The 16,913-nt window shown below is 47.7% G+C and overlaps 1 protein-coding gene across 3 annotated transcripts in view; it reads left to right on the forward strand.

Moving 5' to 3' along the window:
- Positions 1-16,913, forward strand: part of Osbpl10 (oxysterol binding protein like 10) — a 249,757-nt gene that overhangs the window by 210,886 nt on the left and 21,958 nt on the right. For all 3 annotated transcript variants that reach the window (XM_076917765.1, XM_034483854.2, XM_076917766.1), the window contains one exon: positions 12,724-12,873. In XM_076917765.1, the coding sequence (XP_076773880.1) occupies positions 12,724-12,873 (150 nt within the window). The remainder of the gene's footprint in view (positions 1-12,723; positions 12,874-16,913) is intronic.

Genomic DNA, 16,913 nt, shown 5'->3' on the forward strand with positions numbered 1-16,913 from the left:
CTGGAGATGGCTCAGTGGGCAAAGTGCTTGTTGTGTAAGCCCGGGGACCTGAGTTCAGAGTTCTAGCACCCATGCAAAGAGATGAGTGTGGCAGTGTGTGCCTGTAACCCTAGTCCTCGGAAGTCAGACACAGGTGGGCCCTGGGGTTGGGGTGGGGGCATCCAGTCCATGTAAAATGAACTTTAGGTTCACTGTGAGAGACTCTGCCTCAGAAAGTAAGGTAGAGAGTAAGATACTTGACACTGCATCAAGCCCCCATGTGTGCACAGGTAAACACATACCTGTGCGTACATATAGGCACAAACACATACAAGCCACCCCACACACCACACACACACAGAGACACACACATACCACACACATACAGACACACAAACACATACAGACACAGACATGCCACACACAAATAGACACATAAACACACTACAAACACATACCGCACACATACACACAGACACAAACACATACAGGCACACACATATACTACACACACAGACACACATACACATACCACACACACACACACATACACATACTATACACACAGACACATGTACATAACACACATGCCACATACAAACACATACAGATACATACACATAAGACACACACACACACCACACACAAACAAATACAGACATACCACACACACACACACACATACCTCACTGGATTTAATTTCCCTCCAAAGCTTTTTCCTTGGTTTGTTAATGTTTCTGGAAATCTGGATGAGAAACTAGGGCAGGAAGCTTGCCAAAAGTTTTCAAAGCCGGCTTGCACTACACAGTAAGTTCCAGACCAGCCCGGGCTACATGGCTTGCAGACCCTTTTCTCAAGGACAAAGGAAGCAAAGGAGAGAAGATGGAAAATAGAGAGGGAGGAAGAGAAAGAAAAGGAGAGGAAAGAAAGATGGAAGGAAAGACACGCTGAATAGAACTGGTTACAGTGGGGCCATCTTTAAGAAATGGATGGTCACCTGCATTTAGTCTCCCTCTGCCTGTGGTACACAGTCCTCAACTGCAGGAAGCAGGGGACAGCATCTGGAGGTCACATCTCTTGAAGCAGGATTTACATTTACTTGATTTTGTTTCTCTGAGGCCAGGCTGCCCCTTAGTGTGCATCTCGGGTAGCCCTCCTGGCGGTGACTGTGGCCTGGGAGAATGTTCTCAGTGAAGGGTTGGTTCTGAATGAGCCTCTCTTGTGTCACTGTTTCAGGACTGTGTCCCTGTTGACCTGAAGAACAGTAAATGCCTTCTGCTTTTAATGACTTGTAAATCGTAACTCTTGTGTGGTTTGCATGCTGCTGCTGGTTCTTTCTTCCCACACTCCTGCTCCTTCACTTTGCACTGGGAAAGTCTGGTGGGAATTCCCAGCGGGGAGGCAAAAAGGTCTGGAATGCCTGGATACCAGGTCAGAGCAGACTGGTCACCTGGAGTAGCTTGGCTAAAACAACCTAAGCTCCCCTGTCCAATACGACTGCTTTCTGCATCAGCTCTGGGGTCAAATGAAATTTCTAGAACCTGGCCTAATGTTGAAGAAACAGTTTACTGACTTGTGTGCCTGTGGGAAAACATGTCTTTCTGGACCGCCTTAGGATGGAAGCACAGAGCCAGATCCTTGAGGGTTACTAGGGACTGAGCTTAGACTATCACCTCAGTCACACTCTTACTGGGAACCAGATTAGGGAGCCTGATGCCTTTGTCTGCAGCTCAGCCAGCCCTGACATGAGGTGAGAATTCTCTTCTCTTCCTAACACAGGATCTGCAAGGCTGGGGGTGGGGCAGAGCTGCACTGGATCTGGAGGTGGTTTTGCAAGGTGAAAAGTTCGAGGCCCCACAGTGATGTCAGTATGGCTCTTATCACTGACACGAATTTACATACAAAGTGATAACATTTGTCAGAACCTGCAGAACTGTGTGCTGAGATCTGGCTGCAGTACCAGACACAGAACAGATCATTGCACTTCACTTAGAAAAATAAAAACTCAGGCGGGCACAGACCACACTGCGCGTCTGTGCTCCAGCCCCACATGTCTGTATTTGCAAGAGAAAGAGCATGGGCCCTGGCTTAGTCTGTCCTTTCATCCATCTGTCCTTTCTTCCTCCCTCAACCTCCTTGTAGAGCAGGCTCTCATATAGCCCTGGGTATAGCTAAAGACAACTTGGACATTCTGCCTCTGCTTCCTGAGTGCTGAGATTCCAAAAGCCATCACACCCAGCATGACTGATGCAGGGGCCTGGGGGATGTAGAGCTTTTGCTGTTACTCCAGTCCTCCGCTTTGCACAACACCCGCTCCAAGCCCTGCCTGCTCCTGGCCCTGCCCACTTTAGTGGTCAGGCTCATAGCCTGAAGAAAGCCAGCGCCATGTTCCATGTACCCAGGGTTACTTACGACAGCCAATCCTAAATGGCAGAGTTCCTCTGCGAACTCTTAGGTGCCTGCCCCTTTGGGGTCATTCTCCTTTCCTGAACTATTTCATGCCAGCCTGTTTCTCAGGTGGGGCATTTGTAGAAATCGCCTTTTGTGTTTGGTATTTAAATTTCTCAGCCATCTACTCCTGATAAGCTGGGCGGGTCAGCAGCCTAAGGTGCTTCAGCCTCACAGCTCAGCTGTGAGGCTCACCTGTTGAGAGAGTTGCCTCGAGATATGGGTGCTGATCTTGTAGAACAACTAACGGTGGACAGAGTGGAAGTGAATTAGGAAGACTTTAAAACTGTACCCAGGTCGATTTGCCAACATATAGAAATGTGTTCTTCTAAAGAAGTGGTTCTCAACCTGTGGGTCATGACCCCTTGGGGTTGAATGACCCTTTTACAGTAAGGGGATCACCTAAGACCATCTGAAAGCACCGATATTTGCATCACGATTCCTAACAGTAGCAAAATTCCAGTTATGAAGTAGGGACAAAAATAATTGTATGGCTGGGGGTCACCACAACATGAGGAACTGTAGTAAAGGGTTGTAGCAGTAGGAAGGGTGAGAACATGTAGGCCTTAAGCCACTCTGGAACTGAAGTTATTTTTAAAAACATTTTAATTACATTTTACTTACCTTGTGTGTGAGAGAGCAGAAGGACATCCACCATGCACGTAAGTGAAGGTCAGGGGACAGCTGCAAGGCGGTTTTATCCTTTCAACATGTGGGCTCTGTGCATTAAATTCAGGTGGTCTGGGTTAGCAGTGGGTACCATTACCCGGGGAGGCATCCTGTCAGCCCTTATTTACTTGAAATGGTGTGTGTATGTGTGTTGTGTGTTTTGTATCAGCATGTATTTATATACACACTCAATTGTATATGGGTACATGTGGGGGACTGTTGGTGAGTGTGTTGTGTATTTGATATGTATGCATGATCAAATATGTGTGGGTGTATGTGTTGTGTGTGTGTGTGTGTTGTGGGCATGTGTGTATACATGCTCAATTGTGTTTGGGTGCACATGTGATGGGCTGTTGGCGTGTGTGTTATATAGGCATGCATGTATGCATGCTTAAACATGTGTGGGTGCACATGTGTGGGGGTGTTGGTGTGTGTGTTGTATGGGCATGTATGTATGCATAATTGAATGTGTGTGGGTATGTGGGTGTTGTATGGGCATGTATGTATACATGTGTATTGGGTGCACATGTGAGGGGGGCTGTTGGTGGGTGTGTTGTATGGACATGTATGTATATATGACCAAATGTATGTGGGTACATGTGTGTGTAGGTACATATACATGTGTGCATGTGTGTGGGTACAGGCCAGCAGTGATGTTGTATATCTTTCCCTCTTACTATTCTAGTGGTCTCACTGAGCCTGGAACCCACTGTTTTAGCTAGACCGGCTGGCCAGCAAGCCTCCAGGACCCACCTATCTCCCACTTCCTCAGAGCAAGGGATTACAAACACACTGCCATGCCCAGCTTTATCATGGACTCTGGGGATCTGAACTCTGATCCTCATACTTCTGTGGCAAGCACTTTACTGACTTAGCCATCTCTGCAGATCCAGTTTCTATTTATTTTGAGGTACTAGGGATGGAATCCAAGGCCTCGCACGTGCTCAGCAAATGCTCTACTCGTGAACAACACCCTCCAGTCTTTATTTAATGTAATTTTAATTGCTAATTGCTACCACACTAGACAATGAGAGTCTATAAAATAGCATGATGAATGAATGCGGTTTTCTCAGAATCCTTGGGGATGGCTCTGGAATCCCCATAGACACCAGAATCTGTGGGTGTTTTAATATCTTATATAAAATGTTCTAATCTTGGCATGTAAGTGCCACACTTCATCCCATATATTTTTTGCAGGATTACAAACCTTGTTTTGAAGCTGATTCGTGTTTGGTTTTATGTGAATGGGTGTCTGGCCTGCATATGTCTGTGCACTATATGTGAAGGCCAGAAGAGGGTGTTAGATCCCATGGCACTGGAGTTAAAGATGGTTGATGGTCACTATGTGGGTGCTAGGAATTAAACCTGAGTCTTCTAGAAGAGCAGCTGGGCTCTTAAACACCGAGCCATCTTTCCAGGCCCCTCCAGAATTACTTTTAATACCTAATAGAGTGTTAGTGCCCTGCTAATAGTGGTTATACTGTAATACAGTGTCAGTACCCTGCTAATCGGCATTTTACTGTACTTTTAGGGAATACTGACAATATTTCTGTGTAACTTAGCTGCATTCTGCCCCTTAGTACTTCATTCTCAATTGTTCGAAAGTATGAATGGGGAACTGAGGCTGCCCCCATGGTCAGTCTGGGCAACAGGAGATCTGGGTGAGAAACTGAGACAGGGGAGGTATCCTATGCTAAGTGAACATTTTCCTTTAGCCCTCCCCCCCCCAAGGGTGTGTGTGTAGGATTGAATTCAGGGCCTTCTGAATTAGCATGCACAAGGCTGTATGTTCAATCTGCAGTATCAGTGTATGTGTCCAGGAGTTCATGCTTGTGTGCATCACACACGCGCACACACACACACACACACACACACACACACATTTTACTCTTAAATAAATGCCATGTAAAACGTGACTAGGTTAAAGGGTACAGTACCATTCCAGTGCTGGGCTCTGCTCAGGAAGGAGTGTTGAGAAGCCCCGTCCAGCAGTTGATACTCAGAAGCCCTCCCATCCTGTGGGGCCCCTCATATGTTTCTCCTCTCCCAGGGGTTCCAATGCTAAAGACTCATCCTGTTTGCCTTGCAGCCCCTGCCTCCTGCATGCTAGCTGCGTTATTTCTCCTGCTCTGGGTCGCTGCCCCCACCCCCACCCCCTTCTCCTGGTATTGCTGTGACCTTTGTTTCCTTTGGTTTTCTTCATTTTTTTTTTTTTATTCTTTTCTGTCCCCCTTTCACATAAAGATGGCTGGACTCTAGTTCCCCAAAAGCCACGAAATGAGATAAAGAATGCTTCTGGCTCTTACTAATGTCCCCACCCCATGTTTTCTAAGTGACAGCTGAATTCTCCTGGTATAATTGTCCCTGGTGATGTTGACTGATGCCAAGTGTCCCCCAGCCCCTACCCCCGCCCACTCCCCAGGAGTGCCGTCTTCCCGCCTTCCAGGGTGTGTTTTATTGAAAATTAACCTTTCTGCAGGTCGGCCCCTTTGCTTGGGAAGAGCACCTCTCCTTCCAGTCTATGCGAGCCAAGTGTGGTAAATGTGTGTGTATGTGTGGTTAGCCCAAGAAAGCCAGCTCAGCCCCTGCAAGGCAGCAGCACGATTGTGACGTCAGCAGCAGCCAAAACTCAACATCTCCAGGATGGCAGTGGGGACCAGCCTGCTGTGTGACACGCTGTCCTCGCACCCATCCGGCACAAGAGCCCGGCTTCTCCATCTGGGTCCCCACTGCTGGAACATCACCATTGAACCTACCTCCACATGGCAGAATAAGAGCCCCTACATACGGTGGTGCCTGCTGAGGCAAGTAGATCATCTGGCTCTGGAGGAGACTCCACAGAGAACTGTACATGTGCAGGAGCCTTCACCTGCTGCCCTGCATCAGGGCAAAGGAGACACATCTGGGCAAGACTCAACTGAAGAAGTGGACACATCTGCCTATGGCATGCTCCTACCCAGAGCAGGCACCCTTCCACTGCACAGAAAGTCCTTCTGCCTAAAAACCATGGCCTACTTGTGGCGAACTAGACTCAAGTGTCAAAGAGGTGCTTCCAGAAGACAGTGCCCACCTGTGCTAAGCGTGGAGAGGACAGTAGGTCACCAGGAGCAACTATTTTTTTTTCTTTCATATGACAAACCTTTGTGACCCCATGTGATAGTGAATGCTCGCACCTGCTCTTCGTGGGATTTAAGTGAGCCGTTGAGGAATGAAGGAGGAGGGAACCTGGTGATGGTTGCTGGGCAGTGGCCCGATCTTGCATGACTGGCAAGAAGGGATGTGACTGGTGTAAGCATGGGGTGGCTTCTCTTCCCATGCCCCTGCACTGGTCTTTGACACTTGGCTATCCAAGGGGGTTCTTGGGATGGGAGATGTTGCTTTTGTGAGGGTCCCCTGGAGCATTATGCAATGGCGTGGTAATTTGGCTAAATACACTGTGAATGGAGAATAATGGGTCATGAAAGTACTAAGTCCTTGACTGGATGGATTCTGTAAATGCAGTCAACAACAACATGTTCTCAAAACAGAGAAAAACATGAATCGGGTGTAGTAGCATATACCCATGATCCCAGCACTCATGGAGGTGGAGATGGAAGGGTCAGAAGCCACACTCAGCTACAGAGAGAATCTGAGGCCAACCCAGGCTGATAAACAGCTTCGGCATGCTAAGGTATCCTGTCAGACGGCAGCCTGAAAAGCTGGGTGCAGAACCAGATAGTTCTCTACCACAGTGTCTCACTGGACTCCTGGAGCTAAGGTGGTAGGCTACTGGGCAGGCATAGAGGAAATAGTCCATTCAAATTCCTGGCACAGACCCCATCACTGAGGGACAGGTCTGTTATGGGAGAAGGCAAGGCTGCTGAACAAACATTATCCAAGGAAGGCACCCCTAGGACACTCCTCAAACCACCCCAAACTGTAGTTAAATTACATCCGTGTGTCGCCTAAGACAGATTCACATACACACAAGAATCCCTTGTTTGACGTTTACTTTGTGTTGAAGGGTAGCGGTTTGTTAGGACTCAGAGATGAAGACACATTCCCAGTGGGCTGTGGTAGAGGACACCACAAGCCATGGGTGTCTTCATAGGCCCACTTCTCTCTCCTGGATAGGAAGTAGTAGGAAGGGCCCCATCTACAGATGCTTCAGCTGCCTTTAGTTGGTCCATTCACAGTTAGGAACCATCTCTTATTCAGGGTCCCTGTTGATCCTTTGGGTACTGAGATCAGCTGGAATATGTGGGGTCTTACTTCAGAAAAACTGCTCAGGCACAGGTGTGTGTGTGTGTGTGTATGTACATGCATGACTGTGGGTTTATGGAAGTGCACATGTGTGCATGCGTGTTCACGTGGGTGCATGTGTGTGGGAGCCTGTGTCTAGCTTCAGGTGTCATTCATTGGAAAAACTGTTGCCCTTGTATTTTGAGACAGGGTCTTTTATTGGCCCAAAGTTTATCCATTAGGCGAGGCTGTCAGGCAGCACAGCCAGGGAGCCTCTCGTTTCTGTCTTCTCAGCCCTGGGGTTACAAGTGTGGGGGATCATGCCTGGCTTTTTACATGGGTGCTGGGAATCCACTTCAGATCCTCATACTTGCACAGAAAGCACTTTGTTGACTGATCCATCTCCCCAATTTTCACTCGGATACATGTTTTGCTTAAAATATCAATGATAGTTGTGGATATTCTAGAAAGCTGTTCACGAGTCCCAAGCCAAGGACTGTGTGTGCATATGTGTTGCATGGTGTATATGTGTGATGTGTGTGTGTTGCATGGTATATGTTTGTGTGTATGTGTGTGTGCACACACGCGTGTGCACACTGCATGGTGTACAGACATATGTGTGGGTATCCACAGAGGCCAGAGGAAGGCATCAGGTGCCCTCCTCTGTCATGCTACACCTTAATTTTCTTTTGACTCAGGGGGTCTCTCCCTGAACCCGAAGCTCCTATCTCTTGGCTAGACTGGCCAGCAAGTCTTAGTGATCCCTTCTCTCTGCCCTGCTCAGCATTGGGGTCACTTGCTTTGCAGTTGAACTGTCTCTCCAACATCCCCCACCCCTTTTGAACAGGGTTTCTTGTATTCCAGACTGAGGATGACCTTAAATTTGTGATTGACCCTCCACCTCAGGAGTGCTGGGATTACTGCCGGGCACCACCATGCTCATTGCTGGGGGTCAAACTCAGGGTGTTATATATACTAGGCAAATATTTTACCAACTGAGCTACCTCCCCAGTCCCCCCAGGCCAAGGAGACTTGCTGTGGGTACTGATAGACCACCAGGGAATGTCCCCAAACCCCGGGTTGCGTCTGTCATCCACCAGATCTTCACCCGTCTTTCCCCTGAAGTCCCGGTGATATCTGCAGCACAATGGGTCCCAACGTGATTGTTTGGTAGAACTATTGAGTCATAATTTTTGTTTCTATTTTATTTTAATTCCATGTTTTAATTCCATTTCATTGTCTAGCTGGTGCATAGTCTTGTGGCTTGGCTCCTTTGCAAGGATCTCTGGGGGAAGGTTGTCGCGGGTTGTGTCATGCTCATTTGCTGGGTGTTACAAGTCCATCTCTGACTTCTGTTTTCACTAAGATGGGGACTCATTGCTGTGCCCCTTAGAACACCTGGAGTTCACCGCCATTGCTTTGTGGGTAGAGGTCAAAGGTGAAGCATGCAGGGCACCAGGAGAAAAGCAGGTGCTGCCTCAGAGGGATGACAGGCTGTGATGAGCCACTCTACCTGGCTGTGGAGATTGTACTTAGATCAAGTGACAGTTGTCGGTGTCTTTGAATTTGTTTCTCCTTAAAACAATGTCTAGTGTAGCCTAGGCTGGCCCCAGCATTGCTATATAGCTAAGTATGACTTTGCTCTTCTGATCCTCCTGCCTCTACCTCCCAAGTGCTAACCTTACAGGTGTGTGCCACCACACCCATTTTTTTTTTTATGGTTCTTGGGATCAAACCCAGGGCTGTGTTCATGTTAGTCCTCTGCTAATTAAGCCACAACCTCAGCTTAGTTGTTATTAGTAATAGTTATCTTTGAAATCCATGTTGAAAGCAGATCGGCAATGCCTTGCCCTGCAGGAGGAAAGTTGAGCCTTTGATCTCCACACACTGCCTGGATCTTCAAAGCCTCCATTCCCAGTGGTGCCTGTGAACAGCAAGTGCTTCGTGGACACAGACAGACGGGGTTCACATCACAGCTTCACCAGTTCAGTGGTCCCCCATCTACACCGAATATTGACCCACATGGAGGGATTAAGTTCCAGTGTGGGTGGGACCAACATGCCCTCTAAGACAGTCACTACCAACATTAATGAGTGAAACTAAGGATAGGTACGTAGGTGGTGTCGGGGAAGGAAGAGGAGAAGGAGGAGGAGGAGGAAGAGGAGGAGGAGAAGGAAGAGGAGGAGGAGGAGGAGGAAGAGGAGGAGGAGGAAGAGGAGGAAGAGGAGGAGGAGGAGGAGGAAGAGGAGGAGGAGGAGGAGAAAGAGGAGGAGGAGGAAGAGGAAGAAGAGGAGGAGGAAGAGGAGGAAGAGGAGGAGGAGGAGGAAGAGGAGGAAGAGGAGAAAGAGGAGGAGGAGGAAGAAGAGGAGGAGGAAGAGGAGGAAGAGGAGGAGGAGGAGGAGGAGGAGGAGGAAGAGGAGAAAGAGGAGGAGGAGGAGGAGTCAGTCTCACTCTGTAGCTCAGGCTGTAGCTCAGGCTGGTTTTAAACTCATAGCAATCCTCCTGCCCCAGGCTCCCAAGTACTGGGATTATAGGTGAGAGCTATTGCAGCCTTCTGATTTCTTTTGTTAAAATCTGGTTATGTGCTCGCTGGTGGATCAGTCTGTTTACAGATCATCCTGTTACTACTATGACGACTCCTATTGCTGCTGTCATTATTATTAAAGAGCGAGTTCTCAGAAGCTTCAAGAGACAACAAATAGTGGCGTGTCCTTGTTTGAGGTTAGGGCAAGGTTTGCTAAGCCTCTGTGCCAGTGTGAGGATGTCACCACTGTGACACCATCTTGCGCTTTGCTGTGGGTGTACTGAGTAGCTTCATATCCTGCCCAGGGGACTGCAATGTGGAGCTGGTGCAGGAGGAGCTAGAGACGTTTGTGCTTGCACTAATACTGTTCTGAATACTGGTAACACTGTTGAGTGTTAATGCTGTTGAATGATATGATCTTGCAGAAAACCTCACAGTAGCCACAGTCTGGGTTTTGATTTCAAGGTAACTCAGACAGCTCAGGGCTGTGGTTGGTCCAGCACAAAGGCTTCCCAGACTGAGCCATGATGTGTTTAGTCTGTGCGGTTTGAGTGTCTGGTATCAGACGGGTCAGTGACTGCACAGCCGTCTCCAACCCCCGGTTTCATCAATTTCAATTCCTTTCCTCCCAAAGCAAGATACTCAGCTGTTCCCTTTTTCTTCCTCCTGCCCTGGGGACTCAGCACAAGTAGGTAGATGCCCGCTCCCTGGTCACTTCAGAGTGAGAGCTGTAGTCCCCATTGACCCTGGGAGGGATGCATGTCCCCGGTAAGTGACTTTAGCAGTGTCAGATTGGAATTGGGAGCTCACAGGGAGCACAGCACCCATGGGACACTGGCCTGGAACCAGGATGCAAGAGAATGAAAAGGCAGAAGGAAGTGGTGGAAAGGGAGGCCCCATTGAACCTCAGCGTTCTCTGTTCAGACCCCTAGTGCCACAGCCTGGGTAGCAAGCCACACCAGACAGGAAGCAAGTGTCAGGTAGGCAAAGCTGGAGGGAATAGAAAACAACCTTGGGGCCCCCCCAACTACCCCTTGTAAAATCTCAGCAGCCTCCACTCCTGCTGCTCCCTCTGAGTATTCTCGGCTAGCACGGGATAAGTGCAGGGTCCCCAGTTACTTCTGAATGTTCTAGTAAGGAAAGCAACTTGTCAGAGATGCCCTGTAACACACATGAGGAGAGGGCTGAAGAACCAGGGCATGGTAGGGACTTAAGCCCCAGGGCATCACTGGAGTCACCCCACCCCACCCCACCCCCCACCACTTTATTTAGAGGAGATGAAGGAGCATCTGGACATTGTCAATAGCAAATTCTGTTTAATTGAAGTTTGAAAATGTCTAGCCCAGCTGGGAAGCAGCACCAGGGTTCCCTCTGGAGCACGGGGGTCCGGGGCTTGGGGATCGGCTCGCACATACATGTGCGTTTGCCTGGACAGCCACAGTTCTTTAATCACTGATACCCTGTGTACATGAGGAGTGTATTTAGATGTAAGATGCTCTGTCTAATAAGATTAATAAATCATTGGTTTTTGCAAGGTCACTGAACAAACTTGTGTCTTTTTATACTTAATATCTCTGAGTCCTTATATTTCTGTATGATAAGCTTCTGCTCTGCTGTTCATAGCTGGATACACACCTAGAATGTTTGCTTGTAGTATTTAAGGAAGGACCATGGAAATGTGGGCTGGTGAAACAGGTTGACAGAATCCCAGGGCTGAAGCATAGCAAAGTTCTTGGCAGTTGCACACTAGAAAATAACTGTGCTCACAGATCGGCCCCTTGTACAGTGTTATCTTGATAATTTTCTGTGTCATGTGAGAAGTGGCACTCAATGATCGAGTTAGCCAATGGGCATCAAGAAGACCGGGTCAGAGGCCAGCATGCCCCTCCCCCACTGCTGTGAAGTTTCAGAATGCTTCCTAAGTTTTCATTTTTCATCTCTTCACGCCAGTTCCGAGAGTTCTCGAACTTGACAGAGTGACCCTTATTGATTTGAGTGGAAATTGTCTGAGAGCAAAAATGTCCAGAAATAAAGCAGTTTTAAAATTCCAGGGGGACTCCACTTTTATTGATAAATACTAAAAAAAAAAAAAAAAGATCGCATAACACATAAAGTGTACAGGGTCTGTAAGTCCATAGGCTGTGTCTAGCAGTGGGAAAGATTGGACCAGGAGTCATATGTGTGCACTGTGTACGTGGGCAGAGCCATCCAGCCTTTGACATGTGACAGGAGGTTGTCATTCACAAAGTTCCCTTCAGAGCCCTGCAATTAAGTTACTAAAATTAATAAATAAATTGATATTAGGAAATAAAGAGTTAATAAGAAGGCACAATGAGTGAAGGCACTTGCCTCCAAGCCTGCTGACCTGAGTTCTAGTCCCAGATCGTGCATGAAAGAAGGGAAAAAAACTGACTCTTTCAAATTGTCTTCTGATCTCCACACCTGTGTTGTGGCATATCACACACACACACACACACACACACACACACACACACACACACGCGCACGGTCATTTTATCACAAAAATATGCTTAAAGCAATCATATGCATAGCTATGTTCTCTGCATGTACATACATATACAATATGCATAGCTATGCTTGTAGCCATGGACACAGGTGATAGCTTATTAAAAAGCACTTGTGACTATTGTCTATTTTTTAAATCATGGACAGCCCTCCCATGCTGGGACCACAGCACATGGGGCCTGACCCTCCAGAGGCTCGGCCTCTGCCTGGCAAGCAGGATTGCTTTACAGAGACATGGCCAGGGACAGCCCTGGTTTCGTGTGGTCACTGTTAAGCCTGTGGATCGAGCATCCCAGTTGGACTGTGTTGCCTGCCTCTGAGGGACCAGCTGATGACTTTGAATGATTTTATTTCAGCCAGACTCAGGCCCTGAACTGGTTTTGTCCGAGGAAGAACAGAGCGACAATGAGGACAAGGGAGAGGTGGAGCCAGGCCCCGTGGAAGATCAGCGCAGCGTAATCCTCCACCTCATCTCACAGCTCAAGCTGGGCATGGACTTAACCAAGGTAGGCTGACTGGTGGCCATCTCTGGCTGCAGGCCTTTCCTGTCACCGCTGTGGTGAGGTGGGGAAGCCAGACTACGGAAAGGCCAGCATTGGCTTCTAAGGAAGATATTTTAGAAATATCTGGAAAGAACACACACACACAAAGGCATATGCATATGTATTCCTTGCTCTCACACACACAAACATACACAAATGTACAAGACACGTGACACACATACCCCTCATAAGCACACAGATGTCACAACATACAAACACCCAAACATACACAAATGTGCAAGACATGTGACACACACACCTCTCATAAACATTCAGAATCCACAACACACACACACAAACACCTCACGTAAAAACACAGAAACATAACAGATACCTCACATACCATACACACACACACAGACATACATCACACACATGCAGATACCTCTCACCACACACATGTCTCATATACACTAAAACACAGGTACGTCTCATGCCATACACAGGCACACATATATTTACATACCATACACATAGACTCCTCACACCACATCACAGCTTCATATTGAGGGTGGGGAGTGTTCCATGTAGATCAGGCTGAGCTTATACTTCTGTTTGTAGTCAGGGTTGGCCTTGAATTCAGGACTATCATCCTGCTTCCGTCACCTCCTGAGACTGTAATGAATGTCACCACTTCTGGCCTTTATTCTTTCTCTTCTTTTTTTTCTCTTTCTCTGTCTTTTTCATTCATTCATTCATTCATTCATTCATTCATTCTATCTGTCTGTCTGTCTTTGCGTTTCTTTAGATAGAACTTTGATATATATTATCAAGCCTGGTCTCAGATCCTGGGCTCAAGTCATACTCCTATTTGGGTCCCATGGCTCTGACTGTGGGTGTACGCCACCACATCCAGCCAGGAAGGCCATTTTTAGATGGCTTCTCATTCAGAATGGAGGGCTTCATTTGGCTCCCCAGAGCTACTGTGTGCTTGCTGTTTGCTCTCCGTGGTGGTGTGTGTCCTAGAGATTAGAGTCGCCTGCAGAGGTCAGAGGTCATTGTGACATCACAGCCATGGAGAGAAACCCAGAAGGAAAAAGTGTCTGCCCAGCCTTGAGGCCTTCTGAAGGCTGCCATTAATGTTCACAGCAAGTCTGTAAGGGGTGGGTGGCTTTGTTGGTGACTCCAAACCCATAGGTGGGCGAAGAGAGTCATGGCCCTGCAGGTACCCAGAGTTCTTTGTGAGTGCATATAGGAAGTCCAGTGTCCAGCCACTCATGTCCTATTGAGGGGCAGACACCTCACCTCTCACCTCAGCGGTCGCCTCGTTCTGGAGGCAGCTCCCCAAGTGAGCTGAATGTTGCCTGGAGTCACAAGGCACTGAGAGATGATGGAGAGTCAGAACTTTACAGTTTGGTTTACGTAAAGACCGTAGTACTGCTCTGGAGGGGTCATAGGGATGGAAGGTGGGATGCAGAGGACCTAGCCTAAAGCTGGACACTGAGTGATTGTGTCTCATTCGGACCTTTGTGAAGTGCCACAGTGAGATGCTGGGCTCTGCGGTATGGCTGAAGAGAGACAAGGTAGCCTGTACAGGGTAGGATCGTACTGTGAAAATCAGCCAGGGCACTGGGAATGGAAGCCTTCCTTTTTAAAACAGTGGGGTTTTATTTATTGAGACTGGGCCTCACTATAGCCCAGGCTGCCCTTGAACTTGCCACATAGCTGAGGAACACCCGGAGATTCAGAACCTCGGATCTCGACCTCCTGAGTGCTGAGATTACAGGTGTGCTCCAGCACATGTGACTCCATTTTGTTTTTGAGAAACAGGGTCTCGTGTATCCCAACCTGACCTTGGACTCACTGTATAGCCAAGGGTAACTTTGGATTTCTGACTCTCCCACCGCTAAGTCCTGAGTTGTGGGGATTATAGGAGCGTGTCACCATTCCTGGTTGACGCAGTTAATGGGAATCGAACCCAGGGCTTTGTGTATGCTAGGCAAGCTACCTTCCCAGTTCAGAAAGTTGCCTTGAAATGTTTTCAGGGGTGTCAGTATAGATGTCTGACATCCTAGGTGACTGCTACTTTAAATAGGGCCCACACTAAGCACCTCGTAGTTCCTGTTTCTTCCTTCTCCTGCAGCGCATGGCTGATCCCTGCCCCTCTGCTGTTGAGTAAGGTCTGTTGAGCACCATGTTCCTACTGTAATTTAAGCTTCTTGCTGAATAAATCTTTTGAAGATGCTTGGCTTTTTAAATAGCTGCCTATCTTTGGTGGTTACATAAGACTCTGAGACGACGCTCCAGTTAATGTTGAGGGCGTGTAGGTGGCAAGGTCCCCAAGTGCCATCTAAAATCCTAGTGTTTCCAAATTGTGGGTCTCAACCTACCAGTGGGTTGTAAAACCAATTTGGTGGGTCAGACAGAGACATTTTTAAGGCGTGAACTGTGACAGAAAATCTAAGAGTATGGTAACACCCTTTGATGTCAGTTCTATTGCACTGGGTCACAGTGCAAAATGTCCTCATTGTGGGTCACGCTTGCAAAATGGCTTGCAAAATTTCAGGGCTGGACTCGTGGATGATATGAGTGACTGAGAAATTGAAATTGCTCAGATCCAATACGGAAGGGCACAGAAGCCTAGTGGGAGCTCTCTGACGGTCGGCTCTGTGTAGGGCTCTTGTCTGGAGCTGGGGCGTTTGCATGATTATTTTATTAGCTTGTGATTGCCTTTCCAGAGGCATAGCCTAATCCTGCAACTGCAGACACTGCCTTTATCTAATGCCCAATTGGTTACTTGGAAGGAGAGTGAAAAATTAATTTCAAACTCTTGCCCTCTAACAGGAATATTGTGTTGAATGCTTTTTGTAATAGTTCAGGCACCATAAGATGGGGGGAAGGAATTTCCTTAAGGAAATCTAACCAGCTCTGTTGGGTAAGACTGGGGAGATGGCACACACACAAACACACACACATGTACATATGTGGTATATATAGATAAATACATATGCATATATACATACACACAAGTGTGTGTGTGTGTATGTATGTATGTATGTATGTACACATGTGTATGTATATGTATATTCCCAATGCTAAGAAGGCAGATGTGGATCCCCAGGGTTGAAAACCAGGAGACCAAGCTTAGTTGGTCAGTTCTAGTGAGAGACCCTATCTCAGAAAGCAAGGTGGATGGTACTGAAGGAATGGTACCCAAAGTTGTCCCCTGGCTTCCACATGCACATGTACGTATGTGCACATCACTCATATGCATATGTGCATCTGCACATACATGCAAAAATGAAGAGAGTCTGGGAGGGGAGGAAAAAGTACTTGCCTGTTATTTGTAAAGTTCTCTGGTTTCTGAATCCCGGGTGAACCCTGGTAGCCCTGGACCCCTCTTGGATTCACTCTGGGCGTTTTCTCCTATCTGAAAGTAGAGCATCACATGGCTGGCCCCTAAGGTTTCGAACTGGTATGTCTTTGAGGGGGAAAAAAAGTACCTGTTCCCAGCATCTTTCACAAGACGGTGGTGTTCTTCCTGTAGGAGGGAGGGGACTGTCACTCTTTCTGACTCTTCTGCCCTCCTGGCTATGTGATGATCTATGTCAGATTTTCTAAGGGCCCAAACTAAAGAGCAGCTACTCCTGGGTTGGCTGAATTAATTGCCCTCTGAATCCCCGGCACGGGTCTCCTTTATTTATTTATTTTTAACTTCCCCCAAAGTAGTTCATTGTCTTAATTATGTTAATGAGAGGAAAGGCAGTCCTTATTGATGGCTCCATAAATCTGCAGCCAGACGGCTTGAATGCCATCAGTCTAAACAGCGGGGCCATCACCCATCCTGTCAGAGACAGACAGCCCAATTAGGACTCATGAACTTCTTGGCTCTGTATCTCTGGTGTCCATCCCCCAAGAAGCACTTGATGAACTGATTTGTTTAGAAACACACCGAGAAAAGTAAGACAAGCCTCCACCCCCACCCACCCCTCAGGAGGCTGAGTGGGAGAGGGAAACAAGCCTGGACCAGAGAGCTGTTGGAGGGAAACACCGGCCATCTTGGT

The sequence above is a fragment of the Arvicanthis niloticus genome, chromosome 21, assembly GCF_011762505.2.
Source record: "Arvicanthis niloticus isolate mArvNil1 chromosome 21, mArvNil1.pat.X, whole genome shotgun sequence".
NCBI classification, from domain to species: Eukaryota; Metazoa; Chordata; class Mammalia; order Rodentia; family Muridae; genus Arvicanthis; species Arvicanthis niloticus.